Consider the following 27701-nt stretch of genomic DNA (forward strand, 5'->3'; position numbering starts at 1 on the left):
TGTTTCTGAAGGCTTGAGTATTTTTTGGTAGGGACCACCAGAATAACCCAGTTTCGTCTCCATTATACACCTGGGATAAGAGCCTACACCACATCGCGTAGTATCATGAACCTTTCCCTGAGATCTCGTTATTCTATCAAGCAACAATATCTGCATCAAGTCAAACAAATCTGTAATAAATTAAGAAAATACCTTCACCCTAACGATTGGTCAACATTGAAAACCACTATCAATTTTCGTCACGAAGCACTACCCTCGGAAATTAGAGACTGTTACAAAATAAACTAAACAGGCTATCCCGGATGTCTGAAAATCCACACGCCAATTACCCCAAACCGCCACTCTCAGCTTGTGGCACTGCTTCCCAGCCCCATGTCACTAATCTCTCTAAAACCTCCCTAACCCATGACTAAATTTTGCTTCTGTCCAAAGGCTTAAATTGAAATTTACCTCCCCACAATTTGCCTAAGAAACACTAGTTATAGATGTCGAATTTGGACTTCAGAACATCCTGCAGAAAGACATAATCATTCAACAGATAAACCAGATAGTGAATAACCTTAAAAGCCTGCACCTTCCCAAATTAAATAGTAAGGAAACCTCAGTGCTGCATGACCTTCAAAAAAACAAAGATATCATGATACAAAAAGCAAACAAAGGCGATACGATTGTAGTTTTAGACAAGCAAGATTATATTAACAAATTAAATTCTGTAGTATCAGATACTCCTGCTTACTAAGAAGCCAATCCGGACCATTTTTCCAATTTAGTCAACCAATATAATAAGACATTAATGATATACTGAAAAAAACAATTACATTACAATGTCCCAGTTAAAACAATTAAAAGCTAGAATATACAGTATACCAGTATACTTTACAGTATACTTTTTTGGCCAGGTTAAACTACATAAGACAAGTTTACCCATTCACCCGTTGTTTCAGCATTTTGCATTCTCATTGTTAGCTTCCTACATATATAATATAGTCAACCTTTCGGACAAACCATAAAGTTTGGGATAAAAAACAACGATTCGCTAAAAACTCCTTACCTATTACTGTACTAACTCCTGATTACAGCTATTTTCGACCTGATAAAACTTTTAATTGAAGCCCATTATATCACCTTCCAAGATAAAGTTTTCAAACAGTTTTATGGCCTACCCATGGGATTAAATTTAAGTGTTTTACTAGCAGAATAGTGGAGTGGTTTACTAGCAGAATAGTGGTAAGGTTATATGCCTTACCACTATTGAAATAATACATTTAAAACCATTTCTTCTGCGGGTCACCTACTAGTTCTGTGATTGAAAGTATATCGTCAAGATATCTTGATGATATACTTTGCGTCACAGATGCAGGGATCATACAGGACATTCTACAGAACTTTAATAATATTCATGCAAGATTAAATTTTACGCTAGAATCCAAAAATACTGGAAAAAAAAAAAAAAAAAAAATTTAAATTTTACCCTCACACAGGTTATGAACAGAATTCAATTTAGAATATACAGAAATGCCACAAACACTGGAATGTTTCTTCATTACAATAGCTACCACTCCTTCACCTATAAAAGATCCATTATTCTAATTAAATTTCTCAATGCCAACAAATACTCAAAATCCGAATCAGCTCTAAACACAGAAATACAAACACTAAGAAACAGATTTCAAAATAAAGGTTACCCCCCCTACCTGTTATAAACGATGTCTAAAAATATATATAAATTCATACACCGACCATTGAATAAAATTTTAATATGACTACAATCTTTACACAAAAATATTTACAATAAACTATTACGGAATGCTAAAAACTGTAATAAAAGATCGTTTACAATAAAATTTGCTAAAATATAAAACATTAAAAGTGCTAAAAACCTGTAGCTTTCGGGAGCGTCAGCTCCCTTCTTCAACAGTAATATGACTTCCTGCAACATCTCCTTAAGTAGCAGGTTCACGGTACCTCCACACGTGGTATTTCTCCACGTGGTTCAATCGGCACATGGTCAGAACTGGAAGCGGAAATGTCTCGGGAACGTAGCAAAGAAAATCGTTCATCCGACCTTAATATAATTGTTTCAAAGATAGGATTAATACGTATGCCTCTATCTCTATTCATGGTATTCCTACTGGATGAACTAATCCCTCGAGCCATTTACGCTCCCAGTATCCATGTGCACGATCCAAAATAATAGCGTCCTCCGGGGAGATTTGATGCTAATAGTTTATTGTAAATATTTTTGTGTAAAGATTGTAGTCATATTAAAATTTTATTCAATGGTCAGTGTATGAATTTATATATATTTTTAGACATGAGTTTTCCCGACCTCAGAGGCCTCTTTCAGGATATTGTTATAAACGAAATAAGGTTACAAGCAAAAAACAGATTACATAATACTACCCCAGTTATCAACAACAATAACATAAAAAAATATATTTAATGCTTTACCATATATTGAACAATGGTTCAAACAACTAAATAGTATTTTCAAAGCCAAACCCACAACAAAACTACATGCTGCCCTTAAAAACCATGAAGTCCAATTCTCTTCTACTTTCCAATTAAATGATTTAGTCTACAAATGTATCTTGCAAGGATTGCAACTTCTCATACCAGGGATCCACTTTCTGCACACTCAATACGAGAATGAAGCAACATTCAATGTCCGTCCTTTTATCCCACTCCTTGGCTTCAAAACTTGCATTCTGTGCAATCAGTGAAGGCCACACCTTTCTATTCAGCGAAGCAAAAATTCTCAGCATCCAACATAATTACACCAAACTGTTAATTTTGAAGATGCTTGCAATTAAATTACATCAAAATTCAGTCAATGTAGGTCATCCCTACCCCATCTCAGATTCATGGTCCTTCACATGCATGTGCCAAGGTGGTAACTAATCTCCATGCTATAAATTCCGTCGCAATACCCACAATTTCACTTTCCTGTGATCATGACCCTGATCGTAAAGCCCTATCCACTTCAAGGAAGTAACAAAATTCTTTAGTTTCTTAATGTTTCAGAGGATTTTTAATGCTTTTTATGTTTTTATATTTATTTTCAAAGTGTTAATAGTATGGATTCATTATTTATTTGGTTTCAAAGCATTTAAATTGTTTTTAAAATACGGACGTATTATATTCTCTCACTCAAAGATTAGGGTTGATGATTCTATGTATTTTGGGGTCTGCGGGCCTCCGATTCCATGGTGCATTGGATCGTTGATTTTGTGTACTTGGGTGTGGAATACATGTAAACTGTTTGTATAGTTGATTCAACAACGGAGAGTGTCAACACTGAAGTGTCCTGCAAGACATCATAGAGGTAATTCCTCCTTATCTTAACTAATTGATGTAGAACATATTGAGCCCTTGCAGTTCTGTTATCTATTAATTGAATAGATTTTAAAAACTGTTTGAGACCAATATAGTCACCTTTTCTAAAGCAAAAGCCCTTCCCTTTACCCTTGATAATAGTTACTTTTTTTTTAGTAAAAGAAGGAACTCAATACATTGTGATCACTGCCCCCTAGCGGTTCTTTTTTCTGCAGATTGGTGCATGAAGATTCACTATTGATACTCATATCAAGAATATTATATTGCTTTCTCTCATTGCCTCTCTAACATGCTAATACTCATCTAATGAATCCAGGAAGGTCTTGCTATTGTGTGTATGACCCACAAGTTCCAGTGAATGCCTGGAAAGTTAAAGTACCCAATTGTATGACATTCTGATTTACCGGCCCACTCTTTTTTGTCTGTATAGCTTTTTGGTATGCTCATCAGTCATGCCTATAACACACAGTCCTACTCTTATTTTTGTTTTCTTGGTGTTCACATCACACCAACTGACTGAACATTGCACTGGCTACCTTTGTTAACTCTATCCTTGTCTTAGATTTCATGTGCTTAAGTAAGAGCATAACTGCTCTTTGGTTTGCCTCTCCTTTCTGTACATATTGTACTCCCCATATTCTGATTCCCTTGTGTCTGATGCCATGTCTCTGATATACCTACAATGACTGCTGCAGTGATAAACACACGTGTATACAAACACGTACATCTATATGTTATCCCCCCAATGATGAAGTATTTTATACATATCAACAAAGTCACAAAAAATTCCAGATATAAACTAAAATCATTATGATTGAACTTGTTTAGAAGGTGACTTGCACTTAACTCGAACACGTCTAACAACTGATAGCAGAGGCTCCTTTTGACTTTTGATGTCGCATTTAAATCAGTATTTTCAGTTGACATGAGGTGGCTACAATTTTTCTGAATTCTACTTTATTGGTTCTAACAGTTTGAGTGTTTTTTTTTAATAATTTAAAAAATCCATTGAGGAAGAACCGCTGCATTTTGCAATTTGACACATGGGTTAAATTATTATATGTTACTATAGTCAGTTTCTAATATCGTGTGTGTTTCTGTTTACTTTAGTCAGCAATAAAAAAAATCCCATATGCTATTGAAATATGGGCTACTTTTGCAGTCAGTTATTGTTGGAAAAATATACAAGCATTACAATTACTTAACATTCTTATACTTTTTAGCTGACTGACAGAGGCTTATAATGAAGGAGGGAAAAGCATTTTTTTTTTTTTAATTCTGTATTGCATTGTTTTTATTATTTTTTTTTCTTTTAATTCTTAATCTTTGTTTCAGGAAGGAGTATTCACTCTTTGTAGGGGATCTGAGTTCTGATGTTGATGATTTAGCTATATACACTGCCTTTTCTCAAAGATACCCATCTGTCAAGGCTGCCAAAGGTATTTTCCACTGATAAAAAAATTGATATTTTGCCCTACACACAATAAGCTTTTCACTGATAATCCTCAAAAAAAAAAAAAAAAAAATCATCTTACAAAAAGAAACAGTAAAACCTCATTTTATCATTTCTGTCAAATAGTTAACCTGAAATAATCCTGTGTGCAGTTTAGTGTATATATTGTGTTTTTTTTTTTTTTTTTTTTTTTTTTTTGTTTAAAAATGATAATTAAGGTTTCACTGTTTGCATTTGTAATTGAATCAGCACAATGAAGTAATTAAATGGGTGGGGGATGGGATCTAATACCTGACTAAGTCAGCTTATCACTAGTTTCCCATGGTTAGCTAGTGATAGTTATGTTTTTAATACATATTCATTGAGGTATAGTAGTTATTGAGGGAACTCTTTAACAGTTAAAATATGCAGAAGTATAGAATAAATTTGAAATGACAGTGATATTAGTATTACTTATATAAATTATTAATTTATAAAAGTAGGTCAAAGTGAATTTCACTATTACTTCAAACACAGTATTTCAGAAGCATGGACATGGGCCGTGTTTTTCAGATTTGTTCCTCTATACTAGAGATTCTCAATAAATTGCTCATAAGCTATGTGGCTTGTGGAGCTACTCTGAGTGGCCCATAGAAAATGGACAGTGTTGTCTAATGCAGTAGATGTCATTGCATAGCATTTCTATGCATTGGAATCTAATAAATAATATAGAAAATAATTAGTAGTTAACTAATATGAAGGAAAATTAATTGATTACTATTATTTTAATGGTACCCAAGCTTGTTGCTCATATCCATATGTGTAGTTGTCTGTAAAAGTGTGTACATGTTCATGGGCTGATTCACTTGTAAAGGCTAAAAACCCCAGAATAACTTGTAGGGAAATGCCCTATTTCCTCTGCCTGAGATTGATTAAATACGTTCTCAATTGAAGAGGTTTAGAGATTCCTTCAGTCACTAATGATGATCAAACCCAAACTTCAAATGAGTGGCAGAGAACATTGTGTGCTAGTCAGGAAGGCAGTCTTTTTTTTTTTTTTTTTGTTTTCTTTCTTTCTTTTTCCTTTTTTTTTTTTTTTCACGCTATTTCAGAGAAGGTTTATTCATTTAATTTGTTCTGTGGCCACATTTCCTGCATTCCTCATTCTTTTCCAGGTTAATGTGTTATTTTCTATTTTCTATATTATCTGTCTATACATTAAAAAAGTTTCCCTCCTAGTGATATTTATTCGAGCCAATGGGAGAAGAGAGCGAGGCAATTATGTCACTACAAATGCAATTAATTATTGACAACTGCTTCCATAACGTTCACCAACCTCGCGCACGTGATTCACTGTCCAACACTTGATGTTCCATTTAATGTTTTTTTGTATATTAATGAATATTCTGTATTTGTAAATACTGTAGTTTAGTATTTTGTAAATATTTTAAATATTTGTATAGTTTGTAAATATTTCAGTTAAATGTTTTAGTCCTGCTGTTTCGGATGCAACAATATTCCTCGTGTATTATAGAACCCGAAGAAAAAGGCCTTTTCCTAAGTGACCTATGTAAACGCAGGTAAATAATTATATAGTGATATTGGCTGAAGTCCAGTATAGTATACCCTGGCAGGTACTTTGATGATAGCGAGGAAGACGGCGATAATTGACAGGTGAAGGCACCTCCCTTTTCTAGTTGTTTTGTGTCGTTGAGGAGGAGGGGCTTACTTTAGGTAGGGTGTTTATCCCTCCATCCCGCTGTTTTAAAATGGGAAAACGAGTTCCTGATTAAAAACAGCAGCAAATATGGGGAAAAACACCCTAGGCATATCAACCTAGGATGACAGTGGGCGGGGAAAGTAGCGGCATCTACCAATCACTGCTTTGTTCCTGTCCGTTTGTCGAAATATGGGAGTCACAACTTGTCAATCGCTGTTTTCCCACTGTTTTGCTTGCTGCCATGTTGGAGGGTGTACGCAGTTCTGGAGTTTTACCATGATATTTATTCGACCTTGAGAATTCCGCGCACTAAAAATGCACAGGTAAATAATTACATAGGTCATTTCCTGATTAGATATCGACCAGTGCATTTCGTCAGGTGTGTCTTTTACATAGAAAAGATTTGACTTACTCTGTATGCCTCTACATTTTACTTAAAAAAGCATGTGCGGGGGGTGGACAAGCAAAGTGAGCAGGGGGCAAAGGCCCCCCCCAGTAAACATTTTATTTCTTTCCATCGACATTATTTTAAATATAGATAGATTCCATTAAATTTTTGAAAAATTTAAAATCATTTACTTTCAAAAATGCAATTTTAATGAAGAATAGGAAGAGCAGTATTTTTGACCCATGTTAAAGACAAATATATTTGCTGAATTTGTGGCTATAGCAGCATTTCAGGATAATTCATAAGAAATGTGAAATTGAATTTTCTTTGAAAAATAATTTGATAACGAATTTAAACATTTAAAAAACTGTCTGAAATGTGCTGCAGTCATTATTTGATAATGAATTTAATATGCTTTTGATAATAAATGTAAAGCTGCTACTCTTGCACAATTTAAGGTCATGCAGAATTGTTAAACAAGCTGTGGTTGTTCCAAGGATACAAAAATGAGATTTTGTCAGCAATAAAAGGTGTTCACTTGTCAATTAAAGAATTGCCCAGAACTTTCTGAATTTACATATTTACATTCACGACTTGAATGTAATCAATGAATTCATTGATATTACTGATAATACAGTATAAATATTATACTGTATATGATAATACAGTATAAACCATTCATTAGAATGGTTTTTAAGTATCTCTCTCCCTCTCTCTGTGGGAAAGATGCTAATTTTTAAATTTATGTTATACTTTATCAGTCAAGCAGGGATTTTGTTTAAAAGTGTGAGTTTTGATTACTAATGCAGTTTTAAAAATTGTAAATTCTATATGTGCTATTCCTCTGCCATATAGAAGGAATAGCATTTTTAAATCATTTTTAGACAGGCTTGATGCATACTATGTCAGCATGATATTGCATTCAGAGATAAGATGCCTCAGCAGAGGGGAAGTGTTCAGAAGTCATTAGGATTTACTACAAGACAGTGAAATTTAACAATCAAGATGTAAACTGACAAGAATACATCCTTGGTGGTTATTGGATTTCTCATTTCTTATGGATTTAATATCAAAATTCAGTGATGTGAACCTTGAAATTTAAGGTAAAGCAAAACAGGTGTTCAGATGATTTTATTTATAAATACATTTAAGTCAAAACTGACTTGAAGGGCAGTATCACATGAATACACACAGACATCAATAAAAAAAAAATTCATGACATAAATACTACAGAAATCATTTTCAGTATAAAAATTAATTTCTATGCCCTTTTCATTTTGAACCCATTCATTGACTGATATAAGAGAAATACCAGCACAAATAGCAGGAATAATAAACAGAATGTTTGGCTGATATATATCACTCTCTTCAATCTGATTTTTCCAGTGAAAGCTAGATTAAGGCTGTGTTTATATCATCAGAAGCCTACACTCAGATGTTTGAGGGCTATGCCCCTCAGTTTAGTACCCCTTTGCTAGACTATCTGTCTCACTTAACTGTCACACAATATCTAGGTTTGGGTTTTATCTACAGCTGGAGGCACTGGGTTGGTTAGGATTCAGAGCGAGGTCATTTGCAAAATTATTTCCTGCCCTATCATTTTCAAATGATAAATATTTCTCTTTTAGAAAGGGTTTCTAAGAATTCATGCTTTTAGTGATTTTCTGTGTTGAAATCGAAGGGTGGATCAAAATTAAGCGATGCTTATGAGAATGTGAAAAAGTAACAGATGATATTTAGTGTAAAACATTGCACTGAAATTTTATTGAGCAAACTTTTCCCTCTATTTTCTTGAGCTTTGGAAAAAGTAAATATTTGTGAAAAATGTTATAATCATATGAATTAAAAGTTTACATAAATCATTCTTTTCCAAGAATTTTCAGTTGCAGCTTTTATTTTAATCTACCTATATCTTTAGTGGCTTGCCCTATACATGTTCTTTTGAAGGAGTTCCTGGATATTTCTAATCTAGGGTTACCTATGTGGAATGTAGTCTTCTGTTGAGTAGCCACTGCTGGAGTGTGAAGATCAATATGGCATAGAAGATCTGGCAGGTATGTTGAACCAGTGAAGATATGGTACAACAGTTTTAGATCAGGAACAGTTCATCGAGTTTCCAAAGATTGAAGCTTGAAGTAGGAATAGAGATTCCTGTAGAAGATTCTGTGGTAAAACATGTGTTTACGTCTGGAAAGATAGTGGATAAATTTCATCTTCAGCAATTCTATTTGCTGTATCAAGTGTGCATAGTGCGAGTTCCACATAGGAGAAGAACTCCAGTATAGGGACTACAGTTGTTTTGAATAGGAGCACAGAAAACTGATGATCTTGAAATCTGTATGTCTGCTGTTTAATGAAGCCAGTTTGTTTTTTTGCTTGGTTTAATATATTTCTAACGTGTTAGCATTAGCATTAGTAGAGGCATATGATGCAAGAAAGCAAGCTTATGTAGCATCAGCCAAAAAAAAACGCTCCGATTTCATCCCTCCGTTAGTTCCAAATACCTGTGCAGCTCAGCCTTAAATTTATTTAGGCTATCAACTTCCACAACAAAAGATGGAAGTCTGTTCCACCAATCAACTACCTGCTGGCTAAAGGCAAACTTCCGCACACCTATCCTACAACTGTCTTTCCTCAATTTGAATTTATGCCCTCTCAGGTGATTATTCTGAGCAAGAGGAAGAATCCGATCAGCATTGAGCATGCTCAAACCATTCAAGGCTTTATACACCTCAGTCAGATCACCTCGCAGGTGCCTAGTCTCCAAACACTGTAATCTGCAAAACTTAAGCCTTTCTCCGTAAGAGCAACCCTTTGTTCTATTCACTAATCTTGTTGCCCTTCTCTGTACTTGTTCCAACAGCTCTACATCCTTCTTAAAATGAGGCCTCCAGACCTGTATACAGTACTCAAGGTCTGGCATGACCATCGCCTTATACAAGAGGATAATCACCTCCATATCCCTGCTAAAAAAATTCCTGTATATCATTGACAAGACACCATGATTTTGCAGACTGTCTGCACTGCTTAGAAAACTTCACATCTGCCTGCACAATTACCCCCAGGTCCTTTTCATTCTCTACCACTGTCAGTGTAGTACCACAGGGTTGATGTGTTACTCTGGGGTTACTACTTTCCATATGTAGTACTTTACATTTGTCAATGTCAATCTTCATTTGCCACCTCTCATCCCATCTGCTCAACTTTTCTAGATAGAGTCATTGACAACTCTGACAATCCAAACCTTCGTATCGTCTGTAAACTTGGACATTAAGCCTGATATACCATCATCAATATCATTTATAAATACAGAAAACAACAATGGACCCAACACCAAACCCTGAGGGACTCCACTAATAACATTAGTCCACAAAGAACTGTGTCCATTGATTACCACTCTGTCTTCTCCCACTCAAATCCCTTTATCCATAGCAGCAATTTGCCTCCAATGCAGCACTGCTCCAATTTGTGCAGCAGTTTTCCATGTGCAACAGTATCAAAAGCCTTTCTAAGATCCAAATATATGATATTAAAATTATTCCCTGCATCCAGTTGCTTTGTGACCACATCATGGTATCCAATCAAATTGGTCAGACAAGACTTTCCCTTAACAAAACCATGCTGTGTCCGAGCTATAACTGAAGTCTTGTCTAAATGATCCTGTCATTCATCTGGCTCATTTAAAAATTTGAATTTTTAAATGCAAGTCTGCATTGTGACTTTATTAGCGGATGGAACACACCGAGGCGGGCAGCAGGCAAACGTTTGTTTATTGCCCGTCCGACGCGCGGTAAGCTTACCGCGCCATTCAAATCTTTTTCAACTATCGCATAAAAAAAAAAGAGATCGCGTTAACTGGAAATTTGCGTTGTGTAAAGTGAAAAGTGGTATAATTTTTTCAAATAGCGGTAGCTGAAACACGCGTTAATCGAACTCGCATTATGCGAGGCCTGGCTGTATATTAATTAAATCAATAAAGCGGCTAAATATAGCTAAAAACTTCGCGTTTGCAGGAGCTGCGAAAACTTGTTAAACATGTGGATTGGATACTCTTACCGATACTAAGTAATAACCTACAAAATCTGTATTGAAGTTAAAAATTAAACTAAGCATCATATTAGGAATATAAAGCTACTTCTAGAAAATAAATTAATATGCCAATTTAACTCAATAAAACAGCAAAAATATAAAAAAAACTTCTCTATTTGCTGGATCTGTAAAAACTTTGCCTGCACAAAACTACTTGTTCCCAATTTCTCAATTTTCTGAAAAACCCACATCCAGCAGTAAAAGTAACTCCCAGATCTTTAACTTCGGCTACTCTGGCATATCCTTGATGTAATATTGATTAACTAGAACCTTAGTTTTCCTCGAAGCTGCAAATGAAATAGAGTTGCATTTCCTAGAATTAACCTCCAGACCATTCAAAGCAACCCAAATCACCTCTCTCAACAAATTTGAGTAGATCATTGACAAAGATGGTGAATAAAAGAGGCCCAAGAGATAGCCCCAGGGGCTCACATGTGGTGAGTATGGACTTGGCACACCCAGGATCCTTAGCTGGATATCATCATTCTTCTCTTTCTTGGTGATATCCTTCTACTTCCGACTCTTATTCTCTCTCTCTCAGGGTAATTCTGAAAATTTTTTTTGGCTGGTGCAGCATAAGCCTCAGGCTTCCTTGCACCATATAGCCAATAATAATAAAAAATAATAAATGATCCCTGTGGTACTCCTCCTGATGGAAAAAATTCCCTTGAGACTTCCTGTCCAATGATCATCCTATGTTTTCGATATGAAATATAACTCATCGATCAGGATAGTAGAGAGTCAAGTATTCCATAGTTTTTTTTTTTTTAGTTTTTTAACAAGTTGATTGTGTGGAACACTGTCAGAAGCCTTATTAAGGTCTGTGGATCACATCAACCTGTCCTCCGTGATCGGCGGCGTCTAGAACCTGCTGCCAGATAATGAGAATTAGTGGTAGTAGAGCCGCCCCTGGTGAAACCATGTTGGCTGTTGCAGATGAAGCGCTGAAAATATTCCATTAATCGGTTGTGAATTGATAGTGTCCAGAATTTTTCCCAGCGAATTCAGAAGGCAGATGGGATGGTAATTCTCTAGTGAGTAGATTGTTTTTCTCCTTGGGATAAGAATAACATTGACCGTTTTGAAGTAAGTGGGGTAAAAATGATTCTTAACAGAAATATTGAATATATGAAATATTATATATTTAAGTTGTGGAAAGCATTTCTTCCCCAAAATAAGTGGAATCTTATCTGGGCCAGCTGAAAAATCTTTTGTAAGTTTCCGAAGCGCTTGAATGATATCGGCTGTGTCCACCAAGACATTATTAAGTGTTTAACCCCGGGGGCTCACATCTGGTGAGTATGGGCTTGGCACACCCAGGGTCCTGAGCTGGATATCATCATTCTTCTCTTTCTTGGTGATTCCCTTCTAATTTTGACACTCACACACACTCTCTCTCTCTCTCTCTCTCTCTCTCTCTCTCTCTCTCTCTCTCTCTCTCTCTCTCTCTCTCTCTCTCAGGGTTACTCGGGAACTGTTTTTTTTTTTTTTTTTTCCTGGTGCAGCATAAGCCTCAGGCTTCCTTGCATCATATGGATATTAATAATAATAATAATAATAATAATAAGTATCATCCTTAATGACTTGAAATTGATAAGTTGAAGCAGCTGTAGCTGCAGTTTTCCCAGAAAATGAGGAGAAAAAGGTTGCAAAAAGATCCGCTTTAATATAGCCACGAGTTTAGGCTTACCATCGGACTCAATTATCCTGGTTCTTGTTGAGCAGTTATTGGAATTTTTAAGCATGTTCCAGAATGGCTTCAGGTCTCCATCTTTAAACTGCATTGAACTGATTGAATATAATGAGCGTACTGATTTCTTGTCATCCTTTTAATGTTGCTTCTATGTTCCTTGAACAGTGACATATATGCTTCATCATGTGTTGCCCTGAAGTGTTTTCTTCACTGCTGTTTGGCTCGGATAAACACAATTATGTCAGCCATGAACCAGTGAGGGAATTTGTACCTGTAGTTTTTACTAAGAGGCACGAAGTCTTGAATGATAGAGAAGGTTGTGCTAATAAGATGATCCGTGACTGCGTCAAGATCATTAATCTGTGGGAAGGAGAACCAATCAATGCAATCAAGTTCACATCCTAATAATTGCCAGTCTGCTCCCCTAAAGTTCAGCTTGGCTGGGACAAGAATAGTGCATCTACTTTTCTGTGATATGTTTATTTGACAGCTTAAAGCCTTGTGGTCAGATGGCTGAAATGAAACTGCTTCTAAAATAAGGATCAGCTTGGATGCAAAAATGAGATCCAGCAACACTTTGCCTCTAGTACAAGTATTGTTATACTGCTTGAGGCCCAGTTCAGACATGATGTCATATAGCAGCCTAGTTGTAGCAGATGACTCCTCAATACCTAGTGGAGAGAGTGTTGAATATTGAAGTCTCCAAACAAGTAGACCTCATCCGACTGATGAAAAAACATTTCAAACTCACAAAGTGCTTGTGATGGCCTCTACATAATGAAGATCTACCGGGGGCTGAAGGTAGATAGCTGCAGTGAGAACAGTTTTTTTGTCAGCTGAACCTTCAGCTGACAAAAGATTCCTTCGATATTGTGGAAAGTCCTGTGCATTGTTACTGCAAATTCATTTGAAATAATTATCACTACTCCACCTCCCCTAGATCCCCTGTCTCTTCTGAGGACAGTATAGCCCACTGCCACTTCTGAATCCAGAATCCCATCATGTAGCCCTGTTTCTATGAAGATATACGAGGGGGTATCAAAACGTTTGTACACTGACAGTGGCGGATTGAGGGTAAAGGCACTGGGGCACTTGTCCCCCTGTTGTTTTTCAGAGAATATTCACCAATCATTTAAATTCCCTTCTGCTACAAAAAAAAAATTTTTTTTTTTCATTGTTAACATAGGATTTTATCTACTTTTGCATTGTGGCTCAGCTATTTTCAACTGACTGCAGTTGGCAACACTGATTCTAATGTGATCGCCAACATTACTCACGACCACACAGTTTGGTCGTGAGTAATGTTGACTTCAAAGTAATTCAGACTTTAGCTGTGTGCCTGTGTCAACCAATCACATTATGTTTGAGTGTCATATTTGTTTTGTTCTGTGCATTATTTTGTGCCTTGTTTGCACAAATACGGCACAAAATGGTGCCCCCTCGGTCATTGTTTTTCTGGATCTGCCACTGTACCCTGACCTAGATAAAACATCAGTAGGAAGATGCCATTTTTAATATGTTGTCTACATATTCAATAACTAACATGTGAAATTTCATTTCCGTAAGTGATCGTACACCAGAGGTGGAGCTCTGAATCTGAGGTAGGAAACTATGGTTGACATAGTTGAGTATCGAGCAGTGATCAAGTTCCTGCATTTGCATGGCAAGAAAGCTCAGGAAATTGACAAAGAAATGGAAGCTGTGTATGGGCAGAATTGTTCATCTTATGACGCAGTAAAAAAGTGGAAACGGGAGTTCCAATGCAGTCATACAAAGGGTACTAGGAAAGTTTTGCAATACAGCTTTGTTTATTTAATTTTTTCAAAGTAATTTCCTCTACATTCAATACACCTCTCCATCCTCCGAAACCAATCTTTAAACCAGTTCTGCCAAGTTTCACTAGGGAGTAAAGCAAACTCGTTGTCCCAAGCCCGTAGAAGGTCCTCATCACTGGAAAACCGCCTCCCTTTTAGCTTCATTTTCACATGCGGGAACAGTGCAAAGTCGCAGGGAGCAAGGTCTGGACTGTAGGGAGGGTGCTCGAGAAGTTTCAGTCCTGTCGTGGTCAAATATTCGGTGCAGGCTTTGGCGCGGTGAGCTGGAGCATTATCGTGATGGAGGTACCAGGTGTCCATTCTTGACTTTGGCTGCAGGTTCTTCATAGATCCAATGGCATTGTTCAGTATACCACTTAGCTGTGACTGTCTTCTGCGTGTCCAAAACGACACGTTCCACAATTCCACTCGATTTGAAAAATACAGCTATCATTTTCTTCTTTACAGATCGGGATTTTCTGACAATTACGGGTGTGTTGTCATCATCAAAGACCCAAACTTTGTTTTGAGCCTTGGTCGGCAGATCGTAATAGTACAGCCAAGTCTCGTCACCCGTCACGATGTTGTTCACATACCGAGATTGTCCCTTATCAAACTTTTTTAACATCTCCCGGCATCAAGTCACACGTCGTGTCATCTGCTCTTCAGTCAGTTGATGCGGCACCCAGAGAGAACAAAGTTTCTTCACGTGCAAATGATCTTGCAGAATCGAACGAATTGCTGGTGCATTTAGGCCCAAAGTATCCTCTATCTGTTGGTAGGTCACTCGCCTGTTTTCGTCAAGCATTTTCCTCACAGCAGTAACGTTTTCCTCCGTAACTGACGTTCGTGACCTTCCCGGCCTCTCAGAATCCTCCAGAGTGAAATTTCCCCTTTGGAATTCTCTATACCACCTGAATATCGTTGTACGATGTGGACAATCATCATCTAGTGCAAGAGTCATTTCTTCTAAGCACTGGTCTATGATTAAACCACGCACGAAATTATACCGCAAAACTGTCCTTATCTCATTTCGTGACCACGATGCCATCGCAAGCACTTTACACTCTCACTACTAATGAATAACTGAGCCCATCGACTTGGTGCGGCGGCTACTATGCACGTATGAACATGTCTCAACATGCAGCAACAAGCAGCTTCCTGTGATTCATATTGCAATTCATATTGTTGCGTCATATTACAAAACTTTCCTAGTACCCTTTGTACTTCTCTTGGCTCATCTTTGATGAGCCAAGAGAAGGAAGGCCATCAACATCTACAGACAGTGAGACAGTTGGAAAGGTTAAGCAGCTGGTGCTGAGTGACAGACATGTGACAATTCATTGCAAATGCATTGGGAATTAGTTGTCTGCCCACATTTTACATGACGATCTGCACATGTCTAAGGTCTCCGCACATTGGGTTCCGAGATTGCTGATGCCTTTGCAGATTGCGTCGAATGCAATGTTTGTTTGTTTATTTGGTTTTTAGGAGCATTAGCAACTAAGGCCATATTGCTCCGGGATATGCGGTGGTTATGCCCTGACCTTTCCGCATCCTCCGTATTTGGTGGTGACGGGCTCGAACCCCGCTCTAATCAAGAAGCATGTGCTACGCACTGCTGCAAATGCAGTGTTCTTGCCAACTGTTGGAAATGTGTAATGCATTTCCAACAGTTGGCAAGAACTTGCAGATGTTGAGACCTTTTTTTGATCGGTTGGTAACAGATGACGAATGTTAGGTGTACAATGAAGAAACCATTGCGTGGACGGCACTTGGATTCATCTCAGGAAGTCATCAATGAAGTGGAATCGTGGTTTCAGGCAAAAAATGCGGACTACTATGATCAAGGCATTAAACAACTGCTCCATAGATGGGAGAAATGTGTTACTATACATAGAGAGTACATAGAAAAGGATTAAAGTTCTTGTGATAAAAAAAAAGCACCTTTCCAGGGCTATTATTTCTAGATAAAGGTGCAAACTTTTTGATACCCCCTCGCATACATCAAACTCCAGAGAACAAAGCAAGATTCTAAATTTGTCCATTTTATTCACTAGACTCCTACAGTTCTGATAATATATATGAAGAGATTGCTGATAGTCATCATTACTTGTCCCTGTATGGACAGACGCAGTAGAGGCCTACAAAATAGAACAAGGTTTGTTTCTGCACCGTGATTGCTAACTATCATTCCTCTCCACATTGTTTGTACTCTTGTTGTAGATTTTAAATGGCCTGATTATTTATCCCAGAGGCCAGTATAAGGAATCCAATAGTTTACTTTTGTCCAATGTATTGCAGGTCACCATGAAAGAAGCATAGGATGGATGTGTAGTTCTTAGTGCACGAACCTCAATTACCACTCCAATTTCGTTTCTAATGAATTCATGTAAAACTTCCACCTTTGTATGTGGACTGAGCCAGGAAAAAAAAATAACCTGGATTTGTGTTGTACTACAATGAGATTGTATTTGTCTTTGGATAGGTGATCCTTACACTGAGAATGTGCGTGTGCAGAAGAAAGATCAACTGTATGATAATGGGCTGAAGAGGTGTTGCTCTCAATTTTACCTTTACCATTCTTGTGAGTTCTACTAGCAGTTTTGATGTTTCTGTCCTCTGAGATGCTGACGTCGAAATCTACATGCAGTGCCTTATCCTTTGGAACTTTACCCACCTCAGGCTCCGACCTCATTTTATCACTAGGTATGAGATTACTGATTTTGGCTTTTTCGACAGAGCCAGTTTGTTGTGGTTTTCTTTGTTTTCCTGCTTTAGTCTGATCATAAGATATTTTCTTCCCTTTGCTGAGGGCACTAAATTTTTCAGCAGATCTATCAATCTTGTTTGAGGAAGTCTACAGTCTTTGATCAGTTCATTGCTTAGCTGGGTGCCGATTCCGTTTTTTTCACCCCACAAAAATCTCCTCCTGAAGCCAGTGTGGAGTGGCTCTCAGCAGGATTGCATGCGCAATGAGTGCAGATTTCAATTAAGTTGGATTGGGCTTAGTTTTTGTACAATCGGATAAGCTTAGTTGAATTAAGCAAATTCATAAATTTAGCAAGGTCATCAAGATTCTTTAGTTCAATTTTGTTAAATATATCTAGGAGGAAAAGTTTGGTTTCCTTATTTTCGCTATGCAGTACTGTGATATAGTCTTTCAGCTCTTGTAATTGTGCTTTTGTAAGAACGTTTCCTTGCTCAGGATTAGTAACAAAATCTGAATAAACTTCACCATTGCTGCTCTTTCTTCCGGTTTCAAGTACTTTTTTCTCAGATTGCAAGAACTGAGTGCTATCATCGGGTTTGTTTGTCAGTGACTTCACATCATGGGAACCAGGCGCCTCCGTAGCCAGGTGGGCAGGAGCAGCAGTGCATAGCACACGCTTCTTGATTAGACCAGGGTTCGAGCCCATGACCACCAAATACGGAGGATGTGGAAAGGTCAGGGAATGACCACCGCATATCCCCGGAGCAATATGGCCTTAGTTGCTAATGCTTCTAAAAACCAAATAACAACAACAAAAACACGGGAACCATGTTTAGTCAACTCAAGAAGTTCGGTGAGTTTATTTGCCACAAGATCGGCTCTGTTTAAATGCTCATTCTGGAATTGATGGAACTCGTTTGAAAGTTGTTTCACAGCTGTTGAAATCTGTGTTAGTACTTCATCACCGCTCTCGCTCTGCATGTCATTCAATGTTAACGATGGAATGCATGTTACGGCGTCATCTACTGAGTCCTTAGACTTATTGCCACCCTTACATAGCTTGCATTTCCAACATTTTTTTTTTACTTTTTTAGCAAGTTTGTTTATATCTGCGTAAGGAGAACAGGATCCGCAATAATGGGCACGACAGGATGTACATTGCAGTACATAGCCCACTTGGATACTGCAGCTCGTACAGATCAATAATTTCTCCATAGTCATGTGGAAAAGAGAACAGAAAAACAGAATATGCCAAGCAGCCCTTCTGATTCACTTCGTAGTGACACAACAGTAATTGGTCGTGACCTTCAGCTTGTCCAAAACAGATCAAAGGCTTTAAACAGTTTAGAGCATAACACAGTGCATGTAGGCCAGAAAATGATAATTGCTGACCTTGACCAGCCAGCATAATGCCGAAGAAAATGCTTTGTCTGTATTACAGAAATTCGAAAAATGAGTAAAATTACCTAAAATCATCCAAGAGAAACTTTAAGTTGACCAGAGTAGTCACAGTGAGTAGGGGAAACACCTTAACACTACGAAATGGAAACTCCTTAAGGTAGACACTTATTTAAAGCATGCTTTTGAAGAATGCAAAATGAATTATATATGATTGTAATAAAATAACACAAGCATAAGTACATATTCCTACATTGATTTGAGAGCGAATATCATATAATCTGTTTTGTAGTCATAAAATTAGTAGAAGGCATACTCTATAAATGTGATTAATGAATGTTATATTGTTAAATACTTTAATAATATATATTTTTTTGAGTATTTCAAAAACAAGAAGGTATGTGCTATTCACCTAAAAAACAAATCCAGAGAATATACAGCATATACCCAGCCCTGCATATAATACACTGGGATTATGACTTATATAATGCTGACTTTTGATAAAATGCTTAAGTTATAAAGTATATACATGAAATAAATCTTATCTACTTTGGCTGTTACATTAAGCAAAGTTTGGCACAAGGGCAACTAAAAGCCATGATAACAATTATGCAAAGAATCCCTGGCAACCTATCTGACACTTTCATAAGTATGAAATCCAAATGCAGTAGACTCCTGATTTTCCGGGGTAGATAGTAAAAATAAAATCCCAGATAATCAATTTCCCGGTTTCCCGGTTGGTCCTTAAGGTTGTCACAGACATTCTCTCAGATATGCCAGACAAGCTGTACTTGCTACCTGGGAGTCTAAATTGCTGATGGAACTGATATTCGGGTGACACTCGAGTCAAGTGGACCCAATTTCGGTGATGTCCGGATGGTTTGTGACAGCCAAATCCTCTGCTTGACCCTTCACGGTGGTGGGACTGTTAGTAATCCTGGGTATAACCTCCATTCACAAGTACATGGTGGGTGACAGCCCAGGTGTGAACCAACAAGCAGGGGTCGAGGTGTGGTGCCCACACCACATGGAGGAATGCCACCCCTCTATGTTACCAGGCAGTACTAGGTGGTAGATGACTCTCATCAACTGGTGCAATACCACCACCACCACTTTGCTTATTGGAGGCTTGAAGTGGTGGAATCCATGTTTAGTCTCTAGAGCTAAGTTCCGGTCAACCCTTCCCTATCTCTTCCATCATGCAGTATGATTGATGACTTTTGAGGTTATGATGAACATCGTGGCGAGATCCAATATTTCTTACATTTCGAGGGTACAGCTCTAAAAGTGTTTTCAGGCTGGCTGCTTGTTAGCACACCGGACCGAACCTATTGGTAACTCTCTAGGAGGCTTCCGGATCAGCTAGTGTATAATCTTGCTACCTCTACTCTGCCAGATAGTGACTGGAGGAAGTCCGAGTAGTGTGTATGCGGGAAGCATTGTTGAGGCCACGTATGTCAAGGATCTGGGTATATTCTTACCATGTGTATGCCATATCCAAAAATTTCATTACTTCATACAGCATGTCCCACCCACTTTTTCTTACTATTGTGAATACACCATGAATTGTCAAACTAATAGAGCAAGCTTATCTGTGAAAAGGTCTAAACCTCCCAAGCACTTCCTAATTCATTTCACAAATATACGTGGTCTCAATTCTAATCTCAACGATGTCATTTCCACTTGTAGTCTGCCAAACCCCATGTACTTTTTCTGACAGAATCTCAGTTATCGGTTGATTCAACTACTGCTCATCTCAGATGCCCAAATTATTTGCTGTATGATTCCTTTCGCCACAAAGGTGGTACTTTTGCATATGTCCATTCTAATATTCCCTGCCAGAGACTTGGCAATTTGGAATCTCCTCTCTTTGATCTTCTCTGGCTTAAAATCTCTCTACCTCATTGTGTCAGGCGCCTCCGTAGGTGGGAAGGAGCAGCAGTGCGTAGCACACGCTTCTTGATTAGACTGGGGTTCGAGCCCGTCACCACCAAATACGGAGGATGCGGAAAGGTCAGGGAATGACCACCGCATATCCCGGAGCAATATGGCCTCAGTTGCTAATGCTCCTAAAAACCAAATAACAACCTCATTGTGTCAAATTCATCTGTTGTCTCTACCGTTCTCCCAACTCCACTAATCGCTTTGAGCTCTTTGACTTCCTCTCTTTGCAGCTTGACTTTCTCCAGTCCAACTTTCCTAACAGTGAGGTAATTTTCCTCGGTGATTTTAATGTTCACAACTCCAGCTGGCTTCCATTTTCTAGTCACACCAACCCAGCTGGTCGAGATGCTGAGGCTTTTGCAATTACTAATGACCTTGCACAGATTGTCCATTTACCTACAAGAATACCGGATAATCCTAATCATACTGCCAACACTCTTGATCTTTTTCTCACAAACAACCCTTCTAAGTACACGGACGAAGTGAGAGGTCCTTTAGGCACTTCAGATCACAACTTGGTGATTGTCTCTTCTCCAATGGAGCCTTTATCTCATGGCTAATCCCAACCTTGTGTTGTTTGGCATTACAAGAATGCAAAATGGGATGACCTGCGAGATTTCTTTTCTTCTTTTCCTTGGTCGGATTACTGTTTCAAAAACTTCTGATGTCAAAGTTTGTTCAGATCGTGTCAGTGAAATTATTCTTGCAGGAATGGAATCCTTTATCCCACACTCCTCTTTAAAATCTTGTCCTTTATCTAAACCTTGGTTTTTCAATAAATGTGCTAAGGCTGTTCAAGAGAAGAATGTTGCATATCGTAATTGGCTTGTTTCTAATTCTCCAGCTTCATTTTCTGCCTACTCCAAAGCATGCAACAATTATAAAGCAGTTATTAATCAGTCCAAACTAGAGTTTGAACAGGCTAAGAGTAGAAAACTTGCTTCTTGCCCTAATGGTAGCCGAGCATTCTGGTCTCTTGGCAAAGCTATTGGCCGCAACTTTTGCCCATCTCTGCTCCGACCTCTGTCCAAACCAGATGGTTCTGTTGTCACTTCAGCCAAGGATAAAGCTGACCTGCTAACATCCCATTTTTCTTCCAACTCATGCATCTTGGTAACACACCTCCCACCTTTCCCAACACGCTCCATTCAATGCCTCCTGTGGTCTTCCGTCAAAAGGATGTCGGAAGGATTTTGACGAATCTTGATGCTAAGAAAGCTCCAGGTTCTGATGATATTTTTCCACTTGTTCTCAAAACCTGTGCTCCTGAACTTACTCCTATTCTTTGCCGCCTTTTTTCACTTTCTTATTCCAAAGGTGTTTTTCCTTCTGCTTGGAAATTTGCTCATATCCAGCCAGTTCCTAAAAAGGGTGACAAATCTCTCCCATCCAATTATCGTCCCATTGCAATTACTTCTACTCTTTTTAAAGTAATGGAGAAATCAATTAACCGCCAACTCTTAAACTACCTAGAATCAACGTCTAGTTGATTCTAGAATCAACTAGAATCAACGTCTGATCAATGATCACCAGTATGGATTCCGTCAGTGTTGATCCACTGGTGATATTCTGGCTTATGTTACCCATTTATGGACTAATTCAATGGAAGGGTTCGGTGAAACACAAGTAGTTGCTCTTGACATCTCAAAGGCTTTCGATCTTGTTTGACATAAAGGTCTTCTAAACAAGCTTCCATCTTCTGGTTTGCCAACTGTTTTTAGTAATTGGTTATCCAGTTTTCTCTCTGATCGCTCACTGAGGGTGATGGTAGATGGCTGTCTGTCTTCTAACTTCTCCACTAATGCTGGTGTCCCCCAAGTTTCAGTTCTGTCCCCCACTCTTTTCCTCTTGTATATTAATGATCTTCTTCCATTGACTGGAAATCCTATCCATAGTTTTGCCGATGATAGCACATTGCATTCCACTTTCCATTTTGAGAAACCTTGTCCTGCTCAATCAGCTTCAACTTCTCGAAAATCTGCTACCAATTCCTTAAATGCCGATCTTAGGTAATTCTCCAGTGGGGCAAAGACAACTTAGTTGATTTCAACCCTTCTAAAACTCAGTCTTGTCTTATATCTCGCAAAAAGGATTCTTCTGCTCCTATGCTTATCTTTAGTGACACTCCGATTTCTAGGCAAAATGATATATCTCTTTTGGGAATTACCCTGACTTTAATCTCTCTTGGCACAAGCACATTACAAATATTGCTTCTTCTGCATCTAAAAAAGTAGGTTTTCTCTTTCGCTCTCGGTGTTGCTTTTCTTCCAAACAGCTGCTTACTATGTATAAATCGTAAATCCGCCCTGCCATGGAATATTGTTCCCACATCTGGGGTGGTGTCCCCAAAACCTCTCTCAGGCTTCTTGATTCCATTCAGAAGAGGGCAGTTAGGTTAATTAATGATTCATCTCTAACAGAGTCACTCCACTCCCCGTGTGGCGCCTCCTTAGCCAGGTGGGAAGGAGCAGCAGTGCATAGCACACGCTTCTTGATTAGACCGGGGTCCGAGCCCGTCACCACCAAATACGGAGAATGCGGAAAGGTCAGGGAATGACCACCGCATGTCCCGGAGCAACATGGCCTTAGTTGCTAATGCTCCTAAAAAAAAACCAAATAACAAACAAACCACTCCCTGTCTCATGGACATACTGTTTCTGCTGCATGCCTCTTCTACAGATATTTCCATGGGCACTGTTCCCACTCTCTCTTTCAAAACAGTCTGAACACGTGCCGCCACCAGCCAACATCCATTCACTGTCCAACTTCAAACTCACAGAACCAACTTTTCATCTTCCTCGTTTATCCATTCAGCTGCCGTTTTCTGGAACAACCTTCATTCACACATATTTTCTGAAAATTACAGTCTACAGAAGTTCAAGTCCAATGTCAACAAATATCTTCTTTCATCTTCTCAACCTCCAACCCAAGCACAGTACTAAGTACTATAGGTTCTAATACCTCTCGTGTTTGGGGTTTACATAAAAAAAAAAAAAAAAAAAATCCAAAAATATCGAAAAATGTTCAGCAATATCTAATAAATATGGTAATAGATAAAAACATGAAAAACTTACCATGCATTACTCGCGTGCCCAATACAATTCATGCATAGGTTTAAAAACATACCTATAGGTAATGGTGTATGTCAGCCGCCAAAGGCTGCCAACGGGGGTGCACCATAATTTTGACATTTTTTTACAAGTTTTGTTTTATCTTAAAAATTCTATTGAATCTTTAACACATGTTTTGTTTTTAACATTAAATTTTAATTTTACAAAAAATAGGAGAGATAAGTGAAGATCAATTCACTTAGCAAAATATGAAAGTATAGAAGATTGTTTTTTTGTCTTTTGCAACTTTTTGATGATTGCCGCTTTCAATATTTGTTAAAACCATTTTTTCCGCCAGAACACTATTGTTTTGCTGCTCCAGGTAGTCAAGTGCTTCTGCGTGGTTTAAATCAACACTGTGGCTAATTTTTTGTGACAATATCAACTCTTCTTCCTCTTCAAGTTCACCATCATTATTTAGTGGTGGTGTAGTAGTCGTTACATGATATAAAATTTCTTCGTCATTTAGTACTTCATTGCCATCTAAATCTTTGTCAGAATTAAGCCAATCATGATTTGATTGCTCATCGACATCCCCATTCCCCAATTTGTTGCAAATTTCGTAACATTTCTGGTACTAGGAATCCTAGGAATCCTTCTTCATTTCCTGGTAACATTTTACGCCAAGACTCTTAAGTTTATGCTTTTTATTGATTTCCATGCTTCTGAAACTTCGTAAATTGCATCCAGTACAGTCTGGTTTTTCCAAAATGTCAGTAATTAGGCATTTCCAATACAATCCTGTTTCGTCGGCATTGTAAATTTGCTTCGGCACAAGTTCATTGGTTTCAATAAATTTTGAAATCACTGGTGAATTGTTGGGCGGCCAGTGCATCACTACATTAGTTTTTCACCTTGAATGGCAATTTGATGAATGCCATGTCTGTTTAAACCGTATATAAAAGATGCTGTAAAATCACCCTGCAATTTTAATTAGTCAAAAAAATATTTTGCCTTGACTCTTCTGCTGTTTGTTAGCTAAACCACAACACCACTTGCTGCCTTGTTGAGGTCCTCGTATGTAGACTGTTTCATCATTTTTCTAATGGTCATGCCTTTAATCCTATTTGATGTGCCCGCAAAATCGAACAGCTTCCCTTTATTTTTTACAAAGTAGTGTATTGTTTGGTCACCAACATTATAATAATTCATTAAAGATTTAATGGATGCCCCGTTTTAAAAATTTTGAATAATTTCAAGTTTTTGTTCAAAGCACAACTCTTTTGTGTTTACCCATCATTTTTGCGATTTCTAAACAAAAAAAAATATTTACTATAAAAAAATTAATATAACATAATCTGACATAAATAACGAAGCAAAATTTGTCTTTTTGCAGTGCGGTGGAACACAATAATCCACACGATGCACTAAAACAAACTAAACATTTGTTCTCTTTCTACAGTTTTTTTTGTGGCGGGTGCGAAGACAGCGGGGGTTGCGGGAATAGGTACATTCATCTCCCAATCACAACTTCTAATGCCGCTTCATGTTGCTTATTTAAGGCTTGCAAAACATCTGTTCATTTCCTATTCTATTTATTACTTGAATATTATGATTTCTGGTTGCTTTTTTTTTTTTTTTTTTTAATTTAATTTAGAGTCTTGAAGTGTCCCGGTTAATTCACTTCCCAGTTCATCTGATCCCGGTAAATTGAGAGAGTGCAGTATTTTTATCAACTGTGGTCCATTTGCCACACTTGATGAATGTGTGGGTTTTCAAGAATACATCAATGCACATTAAGCTATCAGTTAAAAATGTGGTACAAGCATTGCTTAATGCAATATAGGGATAGAACACTTGACCAGTCTAATTATCGGTAGGATGCTGTGGAATGATAACTGAAATTAGCTTTCAGAACAAAATTGAATGGATTAAATTTGAAATGATATCATGCCATTTTCTGAAATGGTTAGGACATTATTATGACTATTTTCTTTTTGATATTTAGCTTGCTTTTCTTTCAAAAGGTAGAAATAGAAAAATTATGGTTTAATTGTTTATTAATTTTTAAATTTGGTGGGTGAAATTAAACTACAGTGGATTCTGGTTATTTGGGCCACCGATTAATTGGGCCAGGCGTTTATCGAGAAAATCGAGAAAATAGCCAGGGTTTACTTCGCTTAATTGGGACAACATGCAATTTAATCGGGGCAGGAGACCGCAGCACTGGAGATTACCCCACGATTGTCTATGACCGAACCACGTGGTACGGTCGGATTTCTGGAGGTCACAACCATAAACAATAAAAACAATTAGCAGTCACCTGTTTATTGGGCTTTTCTGTTAATGCAATCTATCATAAATGGATAGTAAACTTGATCTTATTGAATTTTGGATAATACCTACAGCTGGAATTCTGGGTTATTATGGTGAAATGTGTTTACACTTCCATGAAATCTTCAATCATATAAAAAAATTAATTTTCAGAATCTTCTCTTCATTCCTATTTTTAGGGCTTTGTAACTTGTTACTCCGTTCTCATGTGCGTATCGTGTTACTTGCAATTTGTGTGTGCCATGTTCTTTGTTATTGATTGCTTATCGTTTTACTGTTTTAAATTTTAATCCCCACCCACAAATGTCAGTGAACAGAAATGTCAACTAGTTAGTACGTACATATTACAGTACATATTAATTATTCCGATTATCACATATATTCTTCCGATTTTACGTATCATTTAATTTTTTAATTGGTAAGGTAATAAAGGGTAAATTTGTGCTTAATATATCTTTACTTTTATAGCCTGTGGATAATATTCCTGTTATTTTCGCTAATTAAAATTCAGTTCACAAATCGGATCACAATGACTGGCACTTACTACACGTTGTACAGTGAACGGTACTTTACTATGGTGAGTCCATCATAACGTGATTTGATTGTACGGTGAACCAATTTTAAAGCGGGGGGTCTATTGTATTTTTAACTATTTACGTTTGTTTGTTTGTTATTTGGTTTTTAGGAGCATTAGCAACTAAGGCCATATTGCTCCTGGGATATGTGGTGGTCATTCCCTGATCTTTCCGCATCCTCTGTATTTGGTGGTCATGGGCTCGAACCCTGGTCTAATCAAGAAGCGTGTGCTACGCACTGCTGCTGCTTCTGCCCACCCGGCTATGGAGGCGCCACTATTTACGTGAAACTTTGGATAATTGGGGCAGTCGCTTAATCAGGCCAAAATTCACTAGTCCTGATGTGTCCCAAATAACCGGAATAATCTGTAAGATTACCAGAAGGATCAGTGGTGTATTCGGGTTGGAACGCACCAGAACAATGTTCCAATACTTTTTTCTAAATGTCATAATAGAAAATCATTAAATTTTTACCCCTAATATTATGAAACAATGGCATAATCAAAGGGGAGGGAGAAATAATATCTATTTTACCCGTTGCTATTAAAAATATATATTAATAGTAATCTTTAAAATTAATAGATTTATTTAAAAACAAAAATATATATTTTGCAGTGAAACTTGAACGTTTCTTACTAAAGTACAATGTATTAGATAAAGAGATCCAACAACAGCAAGTTTCTTGTTTATTAAACTACACGGTCCACCATTAGAATTATGGAATACAAATTTTTATGTCCGAACTTGGTTGTGGTTTCATCATTCTGCTGTTGACCAACAAACAAAAGGGCAGTCACACAAGAATACGTAATCGATCCTGTATGGGAATTTCTATGATTCTTCTGAACAGTATTTTTTATATTATTTTGGAGTTTTTGTTTTCGTTTTTTTTTTTTCTTTTCTGATTTTTAAAATTTTTTGTCTTTGATTTTTACTTTTGAAATTTTTATTTAATAGTTATAAATAAATACTGAACAAATATGACTTATTTATTTTTGCAAATGAAAAAAGCATAGGTAACTATTTGTAGTTAATCGACAAGTGTTCCGGTACTATTTTTTGTAGCAATACACCTCTGAAAAGGATATATGCATTGTCTTTTGCTTGCAGCACGTTATGTTAGCAAGGACAGGTTGACCTCCAGTGGATATTTGCTAAAAATGAATTGGGCTATTGCCATTATGACATAGGTGGTAGATGACTTTCATCAACCGG

General features: G+C 37.5%; 1 protein-coding gene across 2 annotated transcripts in view; it reads left to right on the top strand.

Moving 5' to 3' along the window:
• The window catches only part of Secp43 (tRNA Selenocysteine associated protein), a 179218-nt gene that overhangs the window by 87388 nt on the left and 64129 nt on the right, over nucleotides 1–27701 (top strand). For both annotated transcript variants that reach the window (XM_090372127.1, XM_090372128.1), the window contains exon 6: nucleotides 4672–4775. In XM_090372127.1, the coding sequence (XP_090228253.1) occupies nucleotides 4672–4775 (104 nt within the window). The remainder of the gene's footprint in view (nucleotides 1–4671; nucleotides 4776–27701) is intronic.

Source organism: Mastigoproctus giganteus, chromosome 4 (genome assembly GCF_048544385.1).
Source record: "Mastigoproctus giganteus isolate SK-2022 chromosome 4, ASM4854438v1, whole genome shotgun sequence".
NCBI classification, from domain to species: Eukaryota; Metazoa; Arthropoda; class Arachnida; order Uropygi; family Thelyphonidae; genus Mastigoproctus; species Mastigoproctus giganteus.